Below are 27,821 nucleotides of genomic sequence, written 5' to 3'. Positions count from 1 at the left end.
GCTGCAGTTCTTTCTTAATCATACCATTGGGTTGTAAGCTGCCTGACGGAAATATGAGATAATGTTCCCCCAATTTGCGTTTAGCCTCACTCTGACAATGGAGGCCTAGGACAGAAAGGTCAGTGTGGGAATGGGAAGGAGAATGAAAGTGTTTAGCAACCGGGAGATCAAGTAGATCCAGGCAGACTGCGCGAAGGTGTTCAGCGAAACAATAGCCCAGTCTACTTTTGGTCTCCCCCATGTATGAGTTCACATCTTGAACAACGGATACAGTAGATGAGGTTGGAGGAGGTGCAAGTGAATCTCTGCCTAACCTGAAAGAACTGTTGGGGTCCCTGAACAAAGTTGTGGGAGGAATTTTCCAGCAAGCTTATTCTTATCCAGGACGAACCCCCTCATTTGATTGGCTTTTCATCAATCACCTTGATCATTGATTCCCTCTACTGGTGACAATTGATGCAAAGTTGCTCAAAATGTTCTGCAGCAGCTTTCCAAACTTCTATAACACCAGAACATGTTGTCTGCCATCTGGAAGGTCAATGGCAGAAGGTGAATATGTGCCTCTCAATTTCATGATCCACCAATAGTCTTGGAAATGTATTGCATTTCTTCATTGTCATATGGTAAAAATCCAAGAACTTGTGACATAAGTGCTGGGAGTTAATGGCCTCATAAACATCATACATAGTATGTGGCTCATCACCTACTTGCGGGCAATTTTTACTTGGAATTAAACGTATCAGTCATGCACACAAAAACTGTCATGAGTGCAAAAAAGAGATTATTTATTAATTTGATTATGGAATCATATTTAAAACATGTTGGAGTATTTCCATGGTGTTTAACTAATGATTGATCACTCATTAGGGCCTAACTCAACAAAACACCAGTGAAGGGAGATGCCCACTTGATAATCCCAATACTTGCATCTATGTGATTTTTTTTAAAGAGCTAGTTAACATGTAGGTAGCTGTTTTGTGCATAGAGTTATTTATTGGCGTTAGGATGTTGGTATATTTAGATAGTTGGATAATAATTTGGCGTTGGGCTTGGTTTTCTTAGTTGTGCGCTTATCCTGGAGTTGTAGCACAAGTACTTTGTGTTTTAATTGTAACTCCTTTCTACTTTCTTTTAAGATGATCCTCTAGAATAAACTGTTTTGATCATCTGCCCAAATGTCATCTTTTGTGGCTGTATCAAATTTTCCATTTGATAATATTTCTGTGAAGTGCCTTGGGGTGTATTTGCAATATTGAATGTGTTGTATAAAGTTGTTTTGAAAAAAATATTCAAAGAAAATATTTTTTCACAAATTCTGGTCAATATTTATCCCTCAACTAATGTAATTAATCTTCAATTTTTAACACTCAAGAATTTTTAACACTCGAGAATTTGGCATGATTTGTGTTTACTACAGTATATTAAGGTTATCTTTTCCCTTTTGAACCACAAACCCTCTTTCAGCTGTTTTTTTGATTTGCTTTCAACATTTAAGCCATTGTCTCTTCTCACATCTCGTATAACTAATCTTTGATGTCAGTTTCATAGTCATTCTCCATATTTTCTTTGAAGTCGTAATTTACCCAGTGTTGTGCAGTGATGAGGAATGCCACAATAGATTATTAATGGGGGACTTGAGCTATCCAGATATAGACAGCGAGCAGGAACATAAATGGCAAAGAGGAGGTGGCGGAGAAGTTTATTGTCAGAATAACTTTTTTAAACAATGAACTTCTGGCCAAATGTCAAGGATGGCAATATTAGTAGCTATGGGAAATGCCAGCTGGAACAAGTATTAACAGGGGAATATCTTGGAAGCAGAGCTGTATGTCAAAAAGTTTAGAAGAGCTATCGGAAAGGATAGGGAACACTCAAGGATAAAAATAATGCCTAAACATATATTTATTCAGGAAGTATCAATGTTAATGGGATGAAAACTTAACTCGCCTTGTAAGCAACGGGAAACTTCAAACTTCAGCTATTTCAGTTGTAACCTTGGGCATGTTACACAATTACAGCTGGAGATCCTGAGATGCTCAAGATAGCAGAGAATAAAACCAAACAGGGAAAAAAAGCACGACTGGTGCCATGTTGATGATGTGTGAAGTCAATGTGATGATAAATGCAGAGGGGAACAAAAATAAGAAAGTCAAAGAAAAATAATAGCAAACATGAAAGGGTGTACAAAAGTATATCCAAAAATATTCTATAGAGATCGGAAAAAGAAAATAGTGGCAATAGGAGAGATGGGGCTGATAATAGTTTAAAAAATGAAATCTATTCATGGGGGAAGAGGATGTGGTGATACAATAGAAAAACTACTCGCAGAGTATCAGTAAAGCAAGATGTATCTAACTTTCCGGATAGGATCACAACTATTGAAGAGTGGGTTCCAGAAATGTTGGCTTCACTGAGTGATCAAATCACTAGATCCAGGTGGGGTGTGCATATGGAAAGTAAGTCAAGAAACTGTTCAGGCACTCTCCTCGACCTTCCAAGCATGTATAGATTTGGAATAAAAATGATGGAAAAACTCAGCATGTCAAGCAGCATCTGCGTAAAGAGAAACTGAATTAACATTTCGGGTCAGGGACTTAATTGGGTACAATAAATACATTTAAGTTGCAGTGAAGATGGTGGGGTTAATGGGTAGGAATAAAGGAATTTCTGTTAGAGATGAGACAATCCTGAGGGACAATGATAGTTTTAATATGCTTAATATTATGTTATTGCTATTGGCGGGGCTCTGGGATAACTGGTCAGGTTGTACTAATGGAAAGAGAAGTCGTCAAAATTGCATGTGAATAACTGGATGAAGTAGTCAGTTTTAATACAGACAGAGGAAACCAATTCCCCAAAGCTGGAAAAAACGATATGGGCATGGGAGGCTGCAAAATGTCTAGATGAAAGATGATGTGTCATTCCTCAAACTTTTGAATTACCTCATGACTGAGCATTCACAACCCTCAGTGCCAGAGAATTCCAAAGATACTTCATATACTATTTTGAAGAAATCTCACCTCAACTCAGTCCCACATATCCTATCCTCATTCTGTGGTTATGATGTCCTGTATCTTGTTTCTAGGTTCCCCAGCAAAGTGAAAAATCAGCCATCAAGCCCTGTAAAAAAAACTTTAAATGTCACCAACATCTCCTCCCATTCTTCTAAACTCTAGAGACCATAGACCTCGTCCACTCCATCTCTCATTTGGAAAACCTGCCACCTCTGGAACCAATCTAATGAATCTTCACTGCACCACCTCCATGGCGAGCATATTCTTTTGTGTTAAGGGGACCAAAACTTCATACAATACTTCAGGTATGATCTTCCTAAGACCTTATTGGTTTTCCTCTGAACTCATCCACTTATTGCACATATGTTTCAGCTTTCAGCACTTTATGTACAAGCATACCTTTGTATATTAGCATATTCATGAACATTATGGCAGTCCAGCTAAAGGGTTCTGAATCCAAAACAGGACTGTTCATTTCTCTCCAGGGATGCTTCTGACCCACAAGATACAAGATACCACTGAGTTCCTCCAGATAATTGTTAGTTGCTCCATATTCTAGCATCAGCACTATCGTGCGTCTTCATTTACTACCCCACTGCAAATTCTCCGGTCTAGATGAAGGGTCCCAACCAGAAATGTTGACTGTTCGCTTTACTCCACTGCCTCATCCACTGAGTTCTGCCAGCAGATTATTTGTGACTGAGATTCCAACATCTACAGTCTCCCATGTCTCTATTATTCAATCTTGTTTTGAAAAAAATATTCAGCTATTCTGTTTTGTGCACTAAAATGGGGAAAAAAAACAATTTCACATTTATATCATAGCTGCCATGTAGTAATATGTAGACAACTTTCAGTGTGGGTTGATAGTTGCCAAGTAATGTTCATATTTTGAGCGCCAAGCAAAGACTAACTCCACCTCCACAGTCTTTCACAGAATTAATATGAACCTGACAGACAGAATGGTTTCCTTCCAGGCAGTACTTCTTCGCTGATTCTGTGCATAATTAGAATGACGTCATTTAGCCTCTTGAACCAGTTCTGCCTTTCAAGAGATCATAGGTAATTGGTGAACCAAATCTACAAATGTTTCTGTTACTTCTTTTAATAGCCAAAAATCTTTGATATTAACACTGGAACTTAGATCAATTGTTGATTGTAGAAGAAAAGCTTCAACTATCATCCTTTCATATATACGTGCTTCCCAACTTAATTTCTGAATTCCTTAATTCTTGAAAGGCCTTGCTCTAAGTTTTGAAATGAAACACCCACTCCACTAACCAAGGGAAGTAGTTTCTCTCATCATTTTTGTCCCCCTTACATCCTGAAAACTTTAATCAAATCACCCATTAAGAATTTAAATCATGGTATTTGTAATTATTGCTTGTAATTTGAAGCTGGAAACCCACATCATTCTGGTAAATCTACACTGCACATTCCAACTTCAACTCATTCTACCAAAGATCTAGTACTTGGAACTGTTCATGGCAATGCATGACCAGACTTTACATAGCTAATGTGTAACTTCTACCACTTCGTGGTTCTGGTTCTCTGAAGCTTCCTGGTATGGCAGAGCTGGAGGCTTATGCCAGTCTTTGTGAACCATGTTATTTTTTTCTAACTGTATTTCCCAGATCTTTCACTCTCTCGAACAACACTGAGTTTGAGTAGCTGAATGTCTGTACTTTTATAATGTCTCTCCAGTGTTATGTCCTACACCAATGCAGTTCATCTCAGCAGATTTTTATAGTTTCCTATTTTCATCCTTTACGGAGATTCTTTCTGGTGGGATCTGTTCCGTTGTTGTGATTTGTAGTTTTTTTAGAATAATTGTCCAGCTTTATGTGTGACAATTTTGGCCACCAAATTTTCAACAAAGGTTAACAGTTTAATTATGGAAGACTAGTTAAATATACTATTTACTTTAAATTTAATTTAATTTGACTGACTATTAACGGATGAAATTTATTGACTTTTGACTAAATTTTTATCAACTGACTTGGCCTCCACAGCCCCAAAGTGGATATTTTTAATACAGAGATAGATAAATTCTTGATTAGTACAGGTGTCGGAGGTTATGGGGAGAAGGCAGGAGAATGGCAGAGTAGAGTTGATGGGCCTAATAGCCTAATTCTACTCCTATCCCTTATGACATAATTTGCTAGTGTTTTTATTTTGGAGGTGTCATTCTAGCATTTTCCAGTTTGTTTAACAAATTCATTTCACTTGCACTTTGTGCGCAATGTGACGAATAAAACTGATTGTTGTTGTTGATTGATTGTTTAATTGAAAAATTGTAACTGTGATGATGTGAACTCTTCAGACTGAAGAAGGGTCTCGACCTGTAATGATGTTGGTTTCCTGCTTCAAATTACAAGAAGAAATTACAAATACCATGATTGAATTCCATAAGACTTAAATTCTTAATGGGTGATTTGATGAAAGTTTTACCCATTCCTTCTCTCCAGAGATGCTACTTGTCCCACTGAGTTACTCCAGCATTTTGTGTATATCTTTGGTTTAAACAGCATCTGCAGTTCCTTCCCACGCAGTTCATTTGATTAACAACTTAGTTATTTTCTGTTTAAGTTTTAATATCTGGAACATAGGGTAAAATATTTAGCTCTGTTCCAGCAAGGCAATTGTCATGATTTAATTCCATTGTGAATTTTGTGGTTACCATATTGTAAATCTCTATTTACATTGAAAACATTAACTCTTGTAACTCTTTTTTGTATTCATTCAGAAAAGATTGATTCCAAAACTTTGTCTGTGAGGTTCAGTGATGTGGTTTGTAATTTATACACCCATTTCTGTAAACATGATCTGTAGTTTAGACACACCACATCGTATGGGAAGCAGAAACCAGCATCCTGTCAGAGGAAATTCTGCTGCAATGACAGAACGGCTTTTCAAATTTGAGAACAGAATTGTACAGCTGTGTGCATTTATTTTGTAACATCATCCCAAGAGTTGTAATATCCTGAGTTACTACACATGCCCACAGTTATTACACATATTTACCTATATGTACTTAAACTTGCAGTTAAATAATTCGCCTAAAATGTATAATGTAAATGGAGATTCATGTTCCCATCTAAAGTTCAGTTTGAATAATATGTTTTCCTGGAGTTGGACATCTTTTAACTGTTTGGAATGGCAAAGATCTGTGCTTGGAGAAACTCAGTAACTACATACAAATTAGGAATCCATTTAAAGAGTATTTCATGACCAGATTGTTCCTGTGCTCAATCTGCTATCATCTACCAGCTATTTATAAATGAAACTTGTTTCCAACACTTGTGTTGTAGCCAGCATTCATTTCCATCATATTGTAGATGATATGAGTTCAGGTAAATTAACTTTAAAGATGTTTGGAGATGCAAGGAACTGCAGATGCTGGTTTACAAAAAAAGACAAAAGTACTGGAGTAACTTGATGGGTCAGGCAGCATCTCTGGAGAACATTGCTGGATGAACATCTTTCAAACCTCTGCATTTCCCCCCCCCAACTAACTATTTGGCCTTTGGTTCAGTAGCACAATCAGCCTCTGTGCTGGCCATTCCATGTAGAATAATAGTTGGAGTATACTCATTGAGTAATGGATTGTGGTGCATTTATTCCTTTACGCAGTTGTTGGTCCACAAGGAGTCCAATAGCCAAGAGTCTTGATTACACTCCGGATCAAGAGGGGAAAAAGCTGGTTATTTCAATATTTTTGTTTCTTGGTGTTTTAATGTCTTTCATTAAACGCTTTAATTTTTTAAATTGTTTTCTTTTGAATTATTGAGATTGGAAATATTAACCAATGATTTAAAAAAAAAAAAAAAAAACTTTATCAGAAGGTCAAGTTGAACACCAGCCAAGCTTTATCTTGTGTTGGGGATGGTTATGCTGTTCTTGGGTGGGGTCTGAGGAATATAGTGCCTGAGGTCAAGTTACCATTGCTCACTCCCCAACGTCTGAATATGGGGCGTTCGTGAAATTGTCCGTCTGCATCTGGACCAGGATGGGAATTGTGGTGGGTAAATTCAGTTGGAAGGCTATGTGTGATTAGTTCTGCCCCATGTTTTCACTTTCTACATCCTGTAAACTGATTGCAGTAAAGGACGGGTTTAAAAGTCTTTGTGAATTAATATGGATCAAAACTTAAAAGATTTGTCTACATTTTGAAAACACTTGGTGTACTGGAAAACACAATGGTAGAGATTAATTACTGTCATCAAATATTAGAAAATCATCATTCTGAGTCTGCAATTGACTTAAATAAGAAACATTCAGTTTAAATGCAAGTGATGTGTCTGATGCTTAATTAGCTTTATTCATTTAGTCCGATAATTGATAATATGGCAAACTGTGTTCTACAACTTTATAAATACTGTTTGGCACCTTAATTTAATGGTTAAGTCACTGTCTAACACTGCAATTATTTGAAGACCGTAGAAGTGATTCGGGATCCTGATACAGTGACTGGCTTGGTGCGCACAATTTTTTCTGTGTGAAGCTATGCTGGGCACTTGATTTGGCAGACGTGTGCAGAATAAATTACTAAAAATAATCTCCTTTGCGGGGGCTTTAGGCTTGCAGTGGTTACTGATGTAATGCATTGAATGTAGTTCTTTGCAAAAGGGCAGAGGGGAAATAACACATTTCTGGTAGGAGTGGCATTCTTTTAAACTGCTGACGCATTCAGCTGTTTGTATCTATTGCTTCCAATAGCCTGGACCCAGAATGTCTTCTCCCACTGATTTCTTTCAAATGTGAACAAAGCTGCATCTGTAACTTACTGGAATATGTGAAACTTTTGCACAATGTCCTTGTGTGAATTTCTTCTTTTTTTTGTTGTTTGAATCCTCTACTGTGCATTTGAAATATGGGGTGCATTGTGCCTAATGTCCTGAAACAGTATAATCATTTTCTGATGCAATTAAATGCTTTTTAAATGTTACAGATACAAGTATTGTGGTAATGTTGGCAACTGCCAAGACTTGTTGGTTTCAGTGCTTATCCTAATCATTGCCTGAATCAAACCAAAGATCAAATAAATAGCCTTTCTTTTGTTGCCCAAATACTGCAGAGTCATTAAATCAGAATGCATTAATGTTATCTAACATGTATTACTTATTTCTATCATGTGAATTAATTATACTTTTTAAGATAATTTATTTTAGCTTTGAAATGGGGATACAATGCTAGCTGATTTACATGCGTGGAGATACACTTCAAACTTCACGTTCAGAAATCTGGTTACTTTAACGACAATTCTTCAAGACTTTTTTGCTGCTTCCTTATTTTGAAAGAGCAGGAAGTCCATGTTTTTCTTTGCTATCCCAAATGTAATTCTTAAATTTCCAATAAGTTACTTCAAGAAATTCCTTTATATGAACTCAAGCAAACAGTTCCACTTACCAAACATGCTGAACTAAGATGATTGTCTGCTGAAAATCTAAGATATAAATAGAAAATGTTGGAAACACTCAAGTCGGGTTGCATCTGCGAGAAGAGAAGCAGAGTCAACATTTCAGATTATTTGATTCTTCATCAGACCTTTTGTTGACAGATAAACCAATGCAGTCTATGTTATCGATATATATCCTGAGAGTTGTGGTGTGCCTCAGTGTTCGGTGCTGGGCCCATTACTGTTTGCCATCTATATCAATGATTTGGATGGGAACATACATGGCCTGATTAGCAAGTTTGCTGATGATACAAAAGTGGTTGGTTTTGTAGATAGTGAAGATGGTTGTGCAAAATTGCAGCAGGATCTTGATCAATTGGCCAGGTGGGCTGAGGAACGGTTGATGGAATTTAATACAGAGAAATGCGAGTTGTTGCATTTTGGGAAGTCTAATATGGGCAAGACCTACACAGTGAATGGTAGAGCTCTGGGGAGTATTGAAGAGCAGAGGGATCAAGGAGTGCAGGTGCATGGTTCCTTGAAGTTGGAGTCATAGGTAGATAGGGTGGTCAAAAAGGCTTTTGGCACATTGGCCTTCATCAATCAGAGTATTGAGTATAGAGGTTGGGAGCTCATGTTGCAGGTGTATAAGACGTTGTGCGGATGCATTTAGAGTATTGTGTTCAGTTCCGGGAATCGTATTATAGGAAAGATGTTGTCAGGCCAGAAAGGTTTCAGAGAAGATTTACGAGGATTTTGCCAGGGCTAGAGGGTCTGAGCGAGAGGGAGAGGTTGAGTAAGCTGGGACTCTATTCCTTGGCGTACAGGAGGATGAGGGGGTGATCTTATAGAGGTGTATACAATCATGAGAGGGAATAGATTTTCACTTAAACTTCACTGTACCTCAGTACACATGACAATAAATTAAACTGAGATCAGATAGATTCTCCTGCCCAGAGTAAGTGAATCGAGGACCAGAGGACATAAGTTTAAGGTGGTGAAAAAGATTTAGCAGGAATCTTGGGAGAAGCATTTTTCACACAAAGAATGTTGGGTGTATGGAACAACTACCAGAGGTAGTTGAGGCAGGGGCTGTCTCGCTGTTTAAGAAACAGTTAGGATAGGACCGTTTTGGAGGGATATTGACCAAATACAGGTAGGTGGGACTAGTATAGCTGGGACATATTGGTTGGCGTGGGCAAGTTGGGCCAAAGGGCCGGTTTCCACGCTGTATCACTCTATGACTGCGACTATTTGCTTGGACCATGTCAATCATATGGTCCAGGATTCCATTCTTTCAGTGATTTTTGATTACTGCAGGAATCACAATGCCATTGGTATTTTTTGTTCTCTTTTTCTGCGCTTGCTCTTCAGTTTTTCTCTTTGATTAGGTGCCCTGTCTTTCATTATGTGCTGCAGTACTCTGCCAGTTACTTGGCGTAACCAATACTGACAGAAGCATTCCTGCTGCCCAACGTACCGGGGCCTACACACCACAAGCACCAGGAACCTGGCCACAGTGCAACATGACTACCAGCTTCCACCCCACAGTTTGACGTATCATTGCCAGTAGAATCTGAGAACGTTTCCTGGTTGCAAAAAAATAAATTGATACTTACGAGAAGTTACTTTAAATAGCTGGTTCAGACTCTTGAGCGAGGCCTTGCAAAGCAATGATCTCGTAAATCTTGCTGCACTCATACAGATGGCTAGAACATGTTATATAATTTTGTTTAAAAAAAGTGGAATATTCACCTCGTAAGTGTCTCAATTTCATACACAATTAAATATCCCCTCTCTTTTTCCCCCAAAGCGAATAAGTCTGTCCTCGAAACTAAACATCCCCAGCCATGACAATATCTTGACAAATCTCTCTTTCTTCACTGATGCTATCATATCCTTTCAGGAGTGTAGCAACTAGATTCCTGCTAGGGTGTGACCAGTGTTTTAATGGAGTTCCATTACGTCTCTTTTATACTGCTCTTTAATCTATAATGGCACGCATCTCACTATCTCACCTATGTATCTTGCGGTCTTCATAGTTCTGTAGATACTAAGATGACAGTTTCTGTAGTACAGTGATTATCACGTTTACCTTGCATGCGAAAGGTTCCAAGTTTCAAACTGCAGAAAAATGTGTTGACATTGTGGCGACATTTTTCGAGCTGCTGCTTCACAGCTCCAGCGACCCGGGTTTGATGCTAACCTCCAGTTCTGTCCATGTAGAGTTACATGTTCTCCCTGCGACCATGTGGATTTCTTCCAGGTGCTTTAGTTCCCTCCCACATTCCAAAAAAGCGTGGCTTGCTTGATTAATAAGCCACTAGGGGCGCCGCATTGATGGCAGCCTCTGCCTACAGTCTGTCTGTTTTTCTGTCTTTTTTTAAATTTTAATCAGTTAAAAGTTTGTTTTGGAGATTTCTTTGGCTTTTCTATGTGGGGGAAGGGTGTAGGGTAAGGGGGAAACCGTTTCCCAGTCACTTCCTGGCGAGGACACGACTATTCTCCGAGTCACGTCCTCGGCCCTCTCCTAGCGGCCACCGCCTGGATTGGAGTAGCCTTTCCTGCTGGGGACCCGGACCAGAGCTTCAGCAGCAGCAGCTCAGCGCTGGATATTTCGCGGAGCGGGCGATTGCTTACCTGGATCGCCGTTGAAGCTCCGGAGTGTTGGGTCTGCTGCTTTAACATCAAAGCTGTGGTTTGCAGAGCTTCCAGCGCGGCCTGCACTGACTACAATGTCGCGGAGTCCTGGGGCCCTTTGCCGAGGGCCGCCAGCGTTGAATCTCCGCCCAGCGCGGCCTGTGGACTTCGGGAGCCGAGGACTCCGGTAGGAGGTGGCCGATTCGAATGTCCAAGCCGCTGAGGATGTCCTACAGTCCCGACGTCGGACTTCCATCACCCAGGCGAGCGGGCCTGAACATCGGGTCGCCCGTAGCGGCGACAGCGGGGGGGTTCGGGAGCCCCCCAACCACAGGAGGACCACAGAGGAGGATGAGTGAATTTTGGAATCTTCCCTCACAGTGGGAAACTTTGATCCCGCTGTGTGTTGATGTCTGTGTTAAAGACTATCGTGTTCTGTGCTCTTTATTATTCGTATGGCTGTATGGTGACCACACATTTCACTGTGCCAATTGGTACATGTGACAAATAAATGTATCTTGTATCTAATGATAGTACATTTCCACGAGTGTGTAGATGACTGCTCGGATCTGATGGCTGATGAAAGTTTAGGGAGAATAATATAGGTTTGTGCAGAAATTGGGTTTAAAAAAAGCCCCAAATGGATGAGGGTAAGGCAATGGATATTGTCTACGTGCATGTTAGTAAGTCATTTGATCAAATCCCTCAAGAAGATTAAGATGCTTGGGATTAACAGTGACTTGGTCATATACATTCATAACCGGCTCACTAATAGAAGATAGAGGGTTGTGGTGGAAGGACGATATTCAGGCTGTAGGTCTGTGACTTGTGTTCCGCCGGGATCTGTGCTAGGACTGTTTTGTTTGTGATATATATATATATATATATATATATATATATATATGACTTGGGTGTGGGTTGTTTAAAGTTTGTAGATGACATCAAGATTGCTGGGGTCTTGGACTTGGAAGGCAGTCAAAGTATGCAGCGGTATTTGATGAGCTACAGAAATGGGCAGCAAAATGGCAGGTGGAGATTAATCTGAGCAAATGTGAGGTGTTACACTTTGCAAATTGAATGTATAGAGAAAATAACAGTTAATGACAAGACCCTTAAAAGTATTGATGTACAGCGGGACCTTAGGGTCCAAGTCCATAACTCCCTGAAAGTCGAAACACAGGTAGCAGAGTGGTAAAGAAAGCATATGTTATGCCTGTCTTCATTGGTCAAGTAATTTAATATGTGTCAGGAAGTCAGGATGCAGCTTTTTAGGAGTTTGGAGTAGTGCATGGTGTTATGCAGGCTGTATTTGGAGTATTGTGTGCAGGTCTGGCCACTTCAATATAGGAAGGACATGGAGGCTTTGGAAAGGGTCCAGAGGAAGTTTTCCAGAATGATGCCCAGATTTGAGGGTGTTAGCTACAGTGCCCTCCATAATGTTTGGGACAAAGACCCATCATTTATTTATTTGCCTCTGTACTCCACAATTTGAGATTTGTAATTATTTCAGGGCACCATAATGTTTGGGACACAGCAATATCATGTAAATGAAAGTAGTCATGTTAAGTATTTTGTTGCATATCCTTTGCATGCAATGACTGCTTGAAGTCTGCAATTCGTGGACATCACCAGTTGCTGGGTGTCTTTTCTGGTGATGCTCTGCCAGGCCTATATTGCAGTCATCTTTAGCTAATGCTTGGTTTGGGGGCTAGTCCCCTTTAGTTTTCTCTTCAGTATATAAAAGGCATGCTTAATTGGGTTCAGATTGGGTGATAGACTTGGCCACTCAAATTGACCATTTTTTAGCTTTGAAAAACTCCTTTGTTGCTTTAGCAGTATGTTTGAGATCATTGTCTTGCTGTAGAATGAACTGCCGGCCAATGAGTTTGAGGCATTTGTTTGAACTTGAGCAGATAGGATGTGTCTATACACTTCGGAATTCATTATGCTACTACCATCAGTAGTTTTATCATCAATGAAGATGAGTGAGCCAGTACCTTCAGCAGCCATACATGCTCAGGCCATAACGCCCCACCACCGTGTTTCACAGATGAGGTGACATGCTTTGAATCTTGGGCAGTTCCTTCTCTTCTCCATACTTTGCTCTTGCCATCACTCTGATATAAGTTAATCTTCATCTCATCTGTCCACAAGAACTTTTCCAGAACGGTGGCTGCTCTTTTAAGTAGTTCTTGGCAAACTGTAACCTGGCCATCCTATTTTTCCGGCTAACCAGTGGTTTGCATCTTGCAGTGTAGCCTCTGTATTTCTGTTCATGAAGTCTTCTGTGGATAGTGGTCATTGCCAAATCCACACCTGACTCCTGAAGAGTGTTTCTGATCTGTCAGACAGGTGTTTGGGGATTTTTCTTTATTATAGAGAGAATTCTTCTGTCCTCAGCTGTGGAGGTCTTCCTTGGCCTGCAGTGTACTGTCACATAATCTCCTCATTTTATGGGATCTTGTTTGTAATTTTGAAATGTAACCTGTTTGTGCTGAACATTAATTATTTTATATTTGAAAATGCATAGCTGTTCATTTATTCAGCGAATACATAGCTGTTTTTGGTGTATCTTTTCATTGCTGCATTCCAGGTTGGATATGTTAATTTTCCTAATTCTCTCCAGAGAAACTGACAGACTTGTAAAGAACTTCCATTACCTTTTTGTTTCTTCTTCTGCTTTTTAGAATATGCTGTCTAAACTTTGTTTTTCATCCTAGCTTGTCTGCAGTTAATGATGGGTGGTTGAAATGTGATGCATTAGTGTAACTTGCCTGAACATGCTACGCCTGAGCATTTTTCAAGTCGGGCAAGTGACAATTTAACTCATGATATTGGCTCATTTCTACAGTGCACAGATTTGGAAGCTTGTGACATCAGCTCTGTTTGTTTCCATAGCAGAATGAGTAATATGTTTAACAGATCAACATAAGATTATCTTTTAAAGTTAGAAACATTTGACATTATTGATAAGAGTTTTAGGCAAATAATATTAAATGAACGGCAAACATTGGAAGCACTAATACATGTTAATCGCAAATGGATCAAAGATGAGCATTCTTTACTTTTTTTCCCCCACTATATTTCCAAAATGTCCTCATTCTCCAAACTGGAATCTAATCGTGATTATAAAAACATTTAGTATCTTTTCATGTTGTGTTTTTCACTTTTTCTTCTTTCCAATTCTTTTTTTCAACCATTTCTCAATTGGCTATTATAAGTGCAAAGGCAGGTAGATGCTGGAATCTGGAGCTAAAAGCAAAATTCAAGAATAACTCAGCGGCATCTGTTTAGTGAAAGGAATTTAGAAGGATGAGAAGGGATCTTATAGAAACGTATAAAATTCTTAAAGGATTGGACAGGCTAGATGCAGGAAAAATGTTCCCAATGTTGGGGTAGTCCAGAACCAGGGGTCACAGTTTAAGAATAAGAAGTAGGCCATTTGGGACTGAGATGAAGAAAAAAAAATTCACCCAGAGTTGAGAATTTGTGGAATTCTCTGCCACAGAAGGCAGTGGAGGCCAATTCACTGGATGTTTTCAAGAGACAGTTAGATTTAGCTCTTGGGGCTTAAGGAATCAAGGGATGTAGGGAAAAAGCAGGAACGGGGTACTGATTTTAGATCAGCTATGATCATATTGAATGGTGGTGCTGGCTCGAGGGGCCAATTGACCTGCTCCTGCACCTATTTTTTCTGTTTCTTTGTATCTATGAATGATGGGCAGATGGAGCCAGGTGGAAGAAGGGAGGGGTGGAGTTGGGACACAAAGACAGGTGGTGAAAGCAGTCCGGAAGAATACAAAGGTGGAGTTGGTGAAGGTAGAGACTGACACTGGAGAGTGATAAGCAGGAACACAAAGGCTACATGTACTGGAGTTTGATATGCAAGGTATGTGATTATGGGAACCATTTAAGGGAGAGATGTATCATCTGCATCCTTTGTACCCCTTTTCTGCTTTGTTCCATCACCAGGCTACCTGTCTCCCAACTCCATCCATCCTCCTTACCCTGCCTCTCTCCATCTGCACATCGTTCCTCACCACTCTTCATTTCATTATCCACTGATTCTACCCTCCCCACTTCTTTATACACTTTATACCTTCCCTCTCTGCTTTCAGCTCTACTGCAAGTACTCACCCCGAAGCGTCGACATTTCCTTGCCCTCCACAAACGCTTCTTGACCCACTCAGTTACCCGAGTAATTTGGTTTAGGTTCATATATCTGATGCATTTAAACAAAATTGGTGCAGGAGTGCCTTCGAGCCAGCTCCGCCATTCACTGTGATCATGGCTGATCATCCACACTCAGTACCCCGTTCCTGCCTTTTCCCCATAATCCCTTGACTACGCTATCTTTAAGAGCTCTATCCAACTCTCTTGAAAGCATACAGAGAATTGGGCTCCACTGCCTTCTGAGGCAGCGAATTCCACAGTGAATTCACAACTCTCTGGGTGAAAACGTTTTTCCATATCTCCGTTCCCAATGGCTTACCCCTTATTCTTAAACTGTGGCCCCTGGTTCTGGCCACCCCCAACATCGGGAACATGTTTCCTGTTTCAAAACAGTTTTAACTTGTTTCAACTGTTTTAACACAGGAAATTGTCCTATGATGCCCCACAGGAAAATGTTAACTAAAAGTTGACACAGAGCAAAAGGAGGAGATACGGTGGCACATTACTGAAAAAATGGCAAAATAAGTTTGTTTTAAGGAGGAGTCTAAGAAAATGAGTTTTTAATGTAGAGAATTTCAGAACTTGGATTTTGGTTGATATACTACACACAGGAGAAAATGGAGAAAATAAGCAATCATATATAAGAAATACAGCGTTGAGGGATAAGAAAAGCAGGGCCGAACGTTTCACCAATGGATAAAACAAGGAAGGGTGGAGAAGGGCAATATATTCTCTGTGGAAGTAGAACAGATCTGACCTTAATCATAGTCATAGCAGTTTGGATCGTCTCAAGTCAGTACCGAGAGAGGGATAGAATCGATGATAAGGAAAATGGAGGACAGCTAATAAATTAGGCCTTCCCAATGGTTAAATCCAGAAAATTGTAACGAATTAATAACCATTCTTTGATGAACATTCTTGTGCAATTAAAGATCCAAACTTAGTTACTTCAGTGTACACATGTAATTTCATAGGTGGAGTAAGTTTTTAAAAAGTATTTGATTGTCAAATGGCACGATTTGATTTTTTTCGTTTAAATTTTAAAGAAGTTAGAAAGCGTGTTGTGTTCAAAGAGAAACTGGAAATTAAATTGTCACCTTCAAATCCCAATTCGTGATGGTTTTTTTGCAGCGTTAGCCAGAGTTCCGTAACTATGAGTCAGGGAGTCTTCTCATTTGCCAATGATAATGGTGGATTGTTCAATGTGGGTGGAATGGAATTTGATAACTCACACTGATGAATGTTGAGCTTATCTGAGGAACTGTTGTTCATTATGTAGGGTATTTGATATTTTGACTACATTGTACTACTGTAAAGTTAACAATCAGAAATCCTCGTTTTTCTTTTTTTTTTGTTTAGTACAAATGCAGATTTAATGAATTACCCTTGCTCTTTCATAAAAATGTTTTTGCCTTAAAATATAGCAAATCAAATTGTGTTTTTAATTTGAAAATACAAACAAGTATGTCATATATACTGTATAGTCAAATTGTTAAACCTTCTTCCCAGTCCTACTTTATCTTTTCTATTGCTGTCTCACTCAATGATTACTTATTCTGTGTCGTAGAATCCTTCCAAGTTTACTACATTCCCAATTTGTGATAACTTCCACACTGGTTGGTACCTCAGTTATGTCTGAAGAAGGGTCTCAACAGGAAACGTCATCTATTCCTTCTCTCCAGAGATGCTGCCTGTCCCGCTGAGTTACTCCAGCATTTTGTGTCTACCTTAGTTATCACTTTGACTTTACTGCAGCACTTCTTAGTTTGAGTTTTGTTTCCCACTCTTTCAAATTATTCATTTTCATGACAGATTGATCATCAACTCTATATTTCCTTTGCTGCAGCTGGACTATTGGCTCTATTAATATGAGAGTAACTGTCAGAAATGAATATTGCCATGCCTATGATACCTGATAAGTTTAAACCTGACCTGCACATTTCTTGGACTAAAACTAGCTTTTGCTGTTCTGGCAGTGATGCTGGTTAAATTGGCTAGTTTTGATACTGAAACCATCATAGCAGTGATGATTGTGGGTCTGGGTGGAATTGAACACATCTCATTTGACATCAGTAAATGCATGTCCACAGGCTGGAGAGGATAAATATAGTTACTATTCATGACCTTGAGCAAAATTACATTATGCCTTCCACCACCAGGTATTTACTAACCAACCTGATCTCCCGGTTGCCCAGCACTTCAACTCCCCCTCACATTCTGAATCAGACCTTTCAGTCCTCTGCCTCCTCCATTGCCAGAGTGAGGCCTGTAGTGGCAGATTTTCATATCATTCAAGGAATCTTTCCTCTAGTCACTATGATTGAAGACAGGGGTTCAGGGGATAATCAAAACGCATTTACGAGCTCTCCACGAGACATTCAATGCCGTCGAAAGATAAATCTTCCAAAACAGTCTCTTAATTAATAGTTTCTTTATTGTAGTAAAAACAGTAAGATATTCATCCATACTTCTTCTTGTTTAAGTACATTTTGATCTTACTCATTGTCAAACTCATGCATGGTGGAACTCGTGCATGGTGGAAAGCAATGACCTCTCCCCCATGCTTCTTCAAACTAAACTAAACTAATTGCTAGGGCGTCTGCGTGAGAATCCCAGCTGCAAACACGCCTCCAACTATGTAAAAATCCCACCTACATCATTACAGGCAGATAAAATGTAAAGGTTACACAAAAAAGCTGGAGAAACTCAGCGGGTGCAGCAGCATCTATGGAGCGAAGGAAATAGGCAACGTTTCGGGCCGAAACCCTTCTTCAAATGTAAAGGTAACTGGTTATAGTTATAACATACTGAGTTAAGCTAAATGGCTACTACAAGGCCCAGCGCAAATTGGAGGAACACCTCGTATTTCGCTTGGGTAGTTTACATCCCAGCGGTATGAACATTGACTTCTCTAATTTCAGACAGTCATAGAAACATAGAAACATAGAAAGTAGGTGCAGGAGTAGGCCATTCGGCCCTTCGCACCTGCACTGCCATTCAATATGATAATGGCTGATCATCCAACTCAGCATCCTGTACCTGCCTTCTCTCCATACCCTCTGATCCCTTTAGCCACAAGGGCCACATCTAACTCCCTCTTAAATATAGCCAATGAACTGGCCTCAACTACCTTCTGTGGCAGAGAATTCCACAGTCCTTGCCAAAGATCCTATAGCAAGCAAGATAGTGCATTCCTGCAAAAACCAATGGGCTGACGTGTGGTACGCTACGGAGCGGAACGTCAGCCTTTTCGTCGGGCCATTTCAGTAAACCCGACCCGACTTTGTAAACCCTCCTCGCAGTGTAATCAGCGTCGCGGGGGAACAGTTTGTATGTGTGATATAGTGCTAGACCCATTATTCATAATTCTGTTCATTCATAATTCTGCTATTTTTTTGTTAATGATTAATAGGTCAATAAATTATAATTCTGTTAATTTTCTTTTTTTAATGTTTTTTTAAATTTTCTTTTTTTTAAGTTTAAAAAAAAAATATATTTTAATATGTTCTGTGTTTGAGTTGATGTTTGTATTAAACTTGCTATAGCAAGCTATAGTATCTTGCTATAGGATCTTTGCTTTGGATAGAAGTGTGGAAACGGAAGCCGGTTCCGGAAATGGGGCCGAAGATTACCCATGAATCTGCCCATGACCCTACCACGTCTTTTTCGTCGAGTGCACTATCTTGCTTGCTATAGGATCTTTGGTCCTTGCTTTTTCCCTCCTTCCCCTACCCTGGCTCTCCCACAAGCCTACTGTCTCCGCCTCTTCCTTTCTTTCTCCCCCCCCCCCCCCCCCCCCCCCCACCACGACATCAGTCTGAAGAAGGGTCTCAACCTGAAATGTCGCATACTCCGTTTCTCCATAGATGCTGCCTCACCCTCTGAGTTTCCCCAGCATTTTTTGTCTACAAAAGATTTGAAAATGTGTCCAAACTATTGATTAGTGATTTTCACTAAAATACTGAAAATATGCTGTGTTAAGTACCAAAGTTTTCAATATGAAACAATATCATAACATAAATTATTACCTAAAGTAGGAGTAACAAACTGATAGTAGACTGGGGAGACTGACATATCAATGATATTCTTTTTCCGCTAATCGATTTGTGCTAAACAATTTACCGTAGCAAGAAAGAATACGCTTCTTTGGCGACACAGGAGACTCTATTCTGAAAGTTTGAGCAAAAAAAGGAGAATTTTAGTAGAATAAGTTTGTATTTTAATTTGAATTGAAGCTTACACATTGGGCGGTGCAGTGGGTCGAGCTGCTGCCTCACAACGCCAGAGTTCAATTCTGATCTTGGGTGCTGTCTCTGTGGAGTTTGCACGTTCTCCCTGGGATGATGTGGGTTTCCTCCAGGTGCTCCAGTTTCCTCCCACACCCCAAAGAGGTGCGGCTTTGTAGGTTAATTGGCCTCGTACAAACTTAATAAGGAAATGTGTGGAGGACTGTTCCTACAAAAAACATCCAAATGTTTCCTAACCAGAAGCCTTGGATGAAATAGGAGATTCACATTCATCTGAGGACCAGATCCCAGGCATTCAGGTCTGGTGACGCTGTCTTTAAGAAGTCCAGATACGACCTTGACAAGACCATCAAAAAGGCCAAAAGGGACCTGCTCAAAGCTGGAGGATGAGGCGGATGCTGGGCAACTGTGGCAGGGCATGAATAATATCACCTCCTACAAGGTAAAATCATAAAGCAGCTCGAGCAACAGCGAAGCATCACTCCCTGATGAGCTCAATGGGTTCTACGCACACTTTAGTAGGGGGAACACTGATGTGCCTTCCCGAGCCCCCATGCTATGGTATCACAGTCACAGAGGCTGACATCAGAAGAACCTTCAGTGGGGTGAACCCTCGGAAAGCGTCTGGACCTGATGGTTTCCCCGGTCGAGTACTCAAAACATGTGCAGACCAACTGGCTGGGGTTTTTGCAGACATTTTCAACCTCATTACTGAGGTCTGAGGTTCCCACCTGCTTTAAGAGGGCATCTATAATACCGGTGCCCAAGAAGACGACAATTGACCAGTGGCACCAACGTCCATGGTGATGAAGTGCTTTGAGAGGTTGGTTATGGTGCATGTCAACTCCTACCTCAACAAGAACCTCGACCCACTGCAGTTTGCATACCGTCACAACAGGTCAACAGATCTCACTGGCTCTCCACTCCGCACTTGACCACTTGGACAATAAAAACACTTGGCGTCAGGCTGTTGTTTATAGACTACAGCTCGGCGATCATTATCATCATCCCCTCCTAGCTGGTTACCAAGAATGATCGGCGTCAGCTCGGGTCCTTCTTGGACGACCTGGAGAAGGACGCCAAGGCCAAGAGCAACGTCTTTCCTGTTGAGGGCAGAGGAACCAGTAGAGCGTCCTTTGCAGCCATGGTCCAGAGGGCAAGGAGCACCACTACTCCACCTAAGGTCCATAGGGGGAGTAGTGGCTCTGCTGTCGGGGACCGAAGGACTGGTGACGAGATCTAGGGAGTGGGCAGGGCCGAAGATGTCCTGGTTGAGTTGCTCCTAGGCCTGGCCAAGCTGGCCTGGCCAGGCCTGGTCACGGCGCCAGGCGGAAGAGGGCTTTGCCCGAGCCAGATTCTTGCCCCTTTAACCATATAATCATATAACAATTACAGCACAGAAACAGGCCATCTCGGCTCTTCTAGTCCGTGCTGAACATTTATTCTCCCTGGGGTTACGTCCGCGCCTGGGTAGTATTAGAGAGGGACATAGTTGAATAGTTGTTATTTAGTATCTTTGTAAGGATTGTAACACAGTTGTTTGAGAATTTAGATAATTTGGTGATTTTGTAATATGGTGGTGGGTGCATCACCATGGTTTGGTTTTTGTATCGTGAACGTAATTAAATAAATTATTTTTGATACAAAAAAAAGCTGGTTACCAAGCTCACGGAACTGGGACTCTGCGCATCCCTCTGCGATTGGATCCGCGACTTCCTCATCTACAGACCACAGTCTGCTCGAATTGGCAGAGAGATGCTTCTTCCTCATTTACAATCAGTACGGGAGTACCTCAAGGCTGCGTGCTCAGCCCCCTCCTCTATACTCATGACTGTGTAGCCGGACACAATGTGAACTCCATCTTCAAGTTCGCCGACGACACCACTGTTGTTGGACGAATTACAGATGGTGAGAACTCAGAGTATAGAAGTGAGATTGACCGATTGACCAATTGGTGCCAGCACAACAACCTGACTCAATATCAGTAAAACCAATGAACTGATTGTGCACTTTGCAAGAGGAAGGACGAGGACCCACAATCCTGTTTATATCGGGTGGAGAGAGTCAAAAATTTCAAATTCCTGGGCGTAATTATTTCAGAAGATCTTTCCTGGACCCAGCACGCTGATGCAATTATAAAGAAAGCACATCAATGCCTCTACTTCCTGGGAATGTTACGGAGATTTGGGATGTCAGAGAGGATCCTCTTGAACTTCCACAGATGTACAGTCGAGAGCATATTGACTCATTGCATCACGGCCTGGTTCAGCAACTTGAATGTCCTGGAACAAAAAGACTGCAAAAAGTTGTGAACACAGCCCAGTCCATCACCAGCTCTGACCTCCCCACCATCGAAGGGATTTATCAGAGTCGCTGCCTCAAAAGGCCAGCTAGCATCATCAGAGTCCCAAACCATCCTGCCCACACACTCATTTCACCCATGCAATCGGAAAGAAGATACAGGAGCCTGAAAACTGTAACGTCCAGGTTCAGGAACAGCCTCTTCCCTACAGATATCAGACTATTAAACACAACAAACTCAAATAAGCTCTGAACTACAATAGACAATTATTATTATTATTATTATTATTATTATTATTACCGGTAATAACATAAAACTAGTGTATACAGATAATAGATGGTCGGCGTGGACTCAGTGGGTTGAAGGGTCTGTTTCCGCTGTATTTCTAAGCCAAACTAAATTATCTCATGCTTTGGTTAAACTTAAACGGTTTTGCCATAGTATTTTTCTTTTTTCTTCCCAGTGCTATACAGAACTGAGGAAGGTATAGTCAACTACAGGTTCCAAATTGCCTAGGATACATAACATCTTGCTTCTTAGCTAATAGGTGTGGACACGCGACATTGCAATTAACACAGTAATCAATCATGATTATTCAGCAGTGACTCATGCAACAGATTTTTTAATGTTATATTGCTGGAGGTATGGCAAAACAGTTTTTATACCCTCAGGATATGTTTTGTATCAGTTTAAATAATTGTATTATAGTAAAATATATTTAGTCTCAAAATGCAAAAGCATTTGAATATTTGATAAAATCGGTCAATTTATTATTTGATTCTTTCATAAATGGGATTAAGAGTCTTCTTCATCTTATCAAGTCCACACATAAGATTAGAAGTTGTTCAGCTAGAGCTGAACACACTTCTCGGCATCTGCATACAATGGTCGCTTCTTGTGCATGGTGGTGGAATGATTGGTGGAAACAGGGCCGCGACAGGAGCGCTCTTTCCTTGACCCCAGATTAAGAATAAATGAATGTTATCTTAACTGTATGACCAGTGCATCAATTATTATCTTTAGTACCGAAAGCAGTTAAAGGTTTGAATCATCCTCAGTAACGCATCTAAGGTACTCCCTCTTCACCTACGACTGCACACCTGTACATGGTACTAACACCATCATCAAGTATGCAGATGATACAACGATGATTGGCCTCATCAGCAACAACGATGAGTCGGCCTATAGGGAGGAGGTCCAGCTCCTATCAGCATGGCGCGCTGACAACAACCTGGCCCTCAACTCCAAGAAGACCAAGGAGCTCATTGTAGACTTCAGGAAGTCTAGGGGCGGCACGCACACCCCCATCCACATCAACTGGACGGAGGTGGAACGTGTTTCCAGCTTCAGGTTCCTGGGGGTCAACATCTCTGATGACCTCTCTTGGACCCACAATACCTCAACTCTGGTCAAGAAGGCTCACCAGCGTCTCTTCTTCTTGAGGAGACTGAAGAAGGTCCATCTGTCTCCTCAGATTCTGGTGAACTTCTACCGCTGCATCATTGAGAGCATCCTTACCAACTGTATCACAGTATGGTATGGCAACTGCTCTGTCTCCGACCGGAAAGCAGTGCAGAGGGTGGTGAAAATTGCCCAACGCATCACCGGTTCCTCACTCCCATCCATTGAGTCTGTCCAAAGCAAGCGTTGTCTTTGGACAGACTCAAGAATTTGCATTTATGGATTTGTAATACAGTTTTTGAGTTATAGATTTTCTTTTGATTATTAGATGCATCAACATAATTATGTATCAAGTGTTTAAAAAAATCTTGAGTTAGTTTTATCATCAATGTGGACTTTAACTGCAATTGCATATTTGAGCATAGGAGCTAATGTGGTCCACATACATTTATAAGTAAAACATTTGTAGGTTTGCTGGCAGATCAAACTAGATATAGATGTGGTTGGATTCCTGTGGCAAGAAAATAAGTATTAATTTGAAGTGCTTCTACGTGGGGGAGAGTAATTAGTGGAATGCTGCAGGGGTAAATGTTGAGAAATTGTTATCCATCTTTTTGAACAGTCTTATTGAAGGCGTGCAGGGCACTACCCGAAGGCTCCCAGGTGTACAGCCTCACAGCCTTTGATAGAAATAAAGTAGTTGAATTACAAATGCATTTAAATGCAATTGGTATGCCTTTAAAAATTAGTAAGTGCAGCGCTGATTGAGGTAGATGTGCTTTCTCACATGTAGCCAGCCTATTTGTTTGCTTGCTCCACAATTGAGCAGACAGAAGCCCTGGATTAGAGGTGTCAGTCAGCCCGAGGCGGTGATAGTAGACTTGTCTGCGTCAGAGATTGTGGGTTCAAACCAGTCACCAATTATTAGTTGTAAGATAAGCATATATTATGGAATGAGACTTGGGAGTGAAAGAATGGTGGGATGGTACTGATACAACCTTGCAGATATGCCCCACCTATGTGTAAAAGCAGTTTGGTTGTTATTTATCCCCAAAACAATATTCTTTAAAAAATATTTGGTCATTTATCTCCCACAAGGCACACACATTAACTGGCACATTGCTCTGCCCCAGAGTGCAACTGCAAATATACTTGATTGTCAGTGAAGCACTTTAAGCTATTCTGAAATTGTGAAAATGACCTTTAAATTCAAGTTTTATAGCTCTTGAGCTATAGGACGATAGCAATTATAAAAGCAAACAAGTATGTGTGTATATTATTTTAAAGCAACAAAGACAAAGTTGTAAAAAAAAAATTTGCAGAGCATTACATCTTCATTCTTGATTAGTACAGGTGTGAGATGTTATGGGGAGAAGGCAGGAGAATGGGGTTAGGAGGGAGAGATAGATCAGCCATGATTGAATGGCGGAGTAGACTTGTTGGGCCAAATGGCCTAATTCTACCCCTATTCCTTATGATGGTATAACATCCCTTTTTAGGTTAAATAAAAACTAACCATGGTGAAAGTGTCAGCTTCTTGCCCCTGCTTTCCAAAGCATTAACTGTGAGACTGTACTGGCTTACTGCACTCTGATTACTGGAAGGCTGAACAGTGGAGATTTGCATTTGGCTTCTGGTCATCTGTTTGGCATTCACAGTTTACCTGATTCAAATCACACCAGTGTATCAAAATTATGGCTGACTGTTCAGTGAAAAAGATGGATGGCTAGTTAATGCCCTTTGCCAGTCAATTACCCAAATGTTGAAATCATTCCTGCTGGCTTTTAGTCACCAATTTCAAGGTGCTATAAAATGTCAATTCTGTGAATAAGTCACCAGCTGGGATTGTGAATTGCACCAAAATGTTGGTTACCTGTTCTTTTTTTTGTTTGGAAGGAAAAATGTAAAAGTTAAAAGTTAAAGTGCTTGATTCATTTTTTGGCTACTTTTTTTTGATAAAGCCCAATGCTAGGCATTTATAATTTGTTTTTAATTCATTCATCGAATAAATAGGTAGTATACAATTCATACATTTTAATGACTCTCATATGTACTGGGAAGTTTCCAGTATAATGAAAGGCTTGCTTGGCATATTAGGGATCCATCTGACAGTAACTGCCAGATTTCCAGCAGAGTACTCCTGATAACTTACACTGGGAATTCCGCATTCTGTTTTTGCTTTGTAAATTAATGAACATGAGGTATCTATATTTGGATCAGAAGTGTTTTGACTCATCTCACACTCTCGGATGAGTGTTTCCCCAGGGAATTAAGTTGGAACAGCTTTGCAAATAGTTGTTATCTATATGCAAGACTACAACATCCTTATCATTCGTTGTGGGATGCTCTAGTAACTGGCAAGCACAATCTTTTTTTAAATGGTTAAGTTAAGCAATTTGTGCATTCCTGAAATTGTTTCTATTTCAAAATAGTTGAGAATTAGATTGTGTTAATACAGCCTCGAGGAACTTGCAGTATGTTAGATTATTTCTCTCCAAAACAATAGTTTATTTGTGTTTCCTTTCCCTTCAGAGAGAAGGGTTTCAGCCCGAAACGTTGCTTATTTCCATTGCTCCATAGATGCTGCCTCACCCGCTGAGTTTCTCCAGCATTTTCGTCTACCTTTGGTTTTCCTCCATCTGCAGTTCCTTTTTAAACGTAAGAATATCGCTGTTCTGTTTCAGTGCATATGCCAGTTAAGCACTCTTAACTCCCTTAACTATACCAATTGAAGTTGTATCAATTCTTTAAAATCTGGCCAAAACATCTTTTGTCAAGTGTAAATTGTCAAAATGAAAATTAAGATAACCTCCATTATATGACTAATCCAAATTCAGAATAATGCCCCCTAAACCAACATAATTTGTTTCCTCTGCATAGCAATTAAAATGTATAGAACTTCATTTGGGGCTAGAATTTTGTAGGGCTTAAACTACAGTCTTCTAAGAAGAATATTACGGAAACTACCATGAAAACAAACATTACTTTACCACACCAACACGTACGTTTATCAGACATAACACCCACGTCTTCCTTTCACACACCAGGAATCCTATTGATTTCTCTGAGGTTTCCTGTTTGAGGACAGGCTTGCACTATGGAAGTCACACTACTGGAGTGAGACTGTCCGAATTCATTACACATAGGACCCGAATAAGCATTTTTGGTGGGATTGTTTATAGAGCAATAAATACTTCCCGCATTGGTCAATATTATGTGGTGTATTACATTATACGAAGTAAGCAGTTATTAATTGCCATGAACATATTCTTGGTGTATCATATAACTTCTCTGTCACATATGATTAACTTTCCTGAAACTGAGAACTTGTTAGCATGCCAAGCGTAGAGGACAGAGTGACATCAGAATACTTGAAAAAGCAGTGTATGCCGAGACATTCCTCTGTTGTTTCATCAGGGGAAAGATTGGAGTGGTTTTGTATCTGAACTTGTTTTGAAACATGTTGCGCAGTTATATTTTTATATGATGGCCACCAATGCTCAGAAATTTGAGGGGGGTAATGTTACACTGTGCATTCATTTGTCTATGAATAAATGGCGAGGGTCATCACAGCAATGGAAGCTTCACAAAGAGCACTCGGCACACTTTCTCAAATTTTGTTTACAACTAGTCGACTTAAAGTGACTTTCAGGCTCCACCCATTACATCAGACAGTTGGAGTAAGAAATCCTGTAAGGATCCATTCATTCTGCAACCTAACGCATCATTTATGATGGAATGATCATAAGGTGTGTCATAATTTTCAAATAATTGCACAATAAGATTCTATCCATTTTAAAAGAAGTGTTTTTCATCTGAAAACTACTGGAAGTGAGATACTTTGTTTTCGATGATACAAGAAATTCTCCATTTCTCAGTAAAAACCTTCTTAGATTCTGGAAGATCTACTAGAATCAACTCTTATTTAGCGTTGAGAGAAATACAGTATGGAAACGGGCTCTTCAGCCCATCGTTGCTGTATACTAGTTCTATCATTGTTAATAAAATCAGGTGCAGCACCACTTACTGGCTCAGTCGAATTTATAGGTTAAGGAAAAAAAAGCTTAATTTTGAAGAAACGCAGGATAACACTTGCATGTAAGTTCATTGCGTACACAACCAAACAAAACATTACATTACACAAACAAAATGTAGACAGTAATGCTGTATTTGATTGAATAAACTGATAAATAGATGTGCTGATTTTCAAACGCACATTGCATAATCCAATAATCCAGTTACATTCCTATTAATGCAGGTAAGTTTAGAAAAAGTGTTGGTATTGGTTTATTACTTTCATGTGTACTGAGATGCATTGAAAAGATTTGTTTGCATTCTATCTAGTCACATCATACTGCACATGAGTACAATCAAGCCTCACACAAGTACAACAGGTAGTCCAAAGAGCAAAGCACCAGTGTGCAGAATACAGTGCATTCAGAAAGTATTCAGACCCCTTCACTTTTTCCACATTTTGTTATGTTACAGCCTTATTTTAAAATGGATTACATTTTTTTAAAAATCATCAATCTACACACAATATTCCAGAATGAAGAAGCGAAAACTGGTGTTTAGAAATTTTGGCAACGTAATTAGAAAGAAAGAACTGAAACTATCACATTTACATAAGTATTCAGACCCTTTGC

At 40.1% G+C, this 27,821-nt stretch overlaps 1 protein-coding gene across 5 annotated transcripts in view; it reads left to right on the top strand.

Annotated features, from left to right (window-relative positions):
• The window catches only part of pfdn1 (prefoldin subunit 1), a 374,815-nt gene that overhangs the window by 327,670 nt on the left and 19,324 nt on the right, over positions 1 to 27,821 (top strand). Inside the window, exon 5 of one of the 5 annotated variants that reach the window (XR_008724260.1) lies at positions 3,177 to 3,319. The exons of 3 other annotated variants lie outside the window; for them this stretch is intronic. Coding sequence is in view for 1 of the 2 variants with exons in the window: in XM_055643127.1 (XP_055499102.1) it covers positions 1,137 to 1,148 (12 nt within the window). In the remaining variant the exon portion in view is untranslated. Of the gene's footprint in view, positions 1 to 1,136; positions 2,230 to 3,176; positions 3,320 to 27,821 lie in introns of those variants that run through there. One more of the 5 variants, XM_055643127.1, reaches the window with a different exon arrangement.

Source organism: Leucoraja erinacea, chromosome 11 (assembly GCF_028641065.1).
Source record: "Leucoraja erinacea ecotype New England chromosome 11, Leri_hhj_1, whole genome shotgun sequence".
Lineage (NCBI taxonomy): Eukaryota > Metazoa > Chordata > Chondrichthyes > Rajiformes > Rajidae > Leucoraja > Leucoraja erinaceus.
Note: the sequence above shows the minus strand (reverse complement) of the source record. Positions and strands in the feature narration are given on the sequence as shown.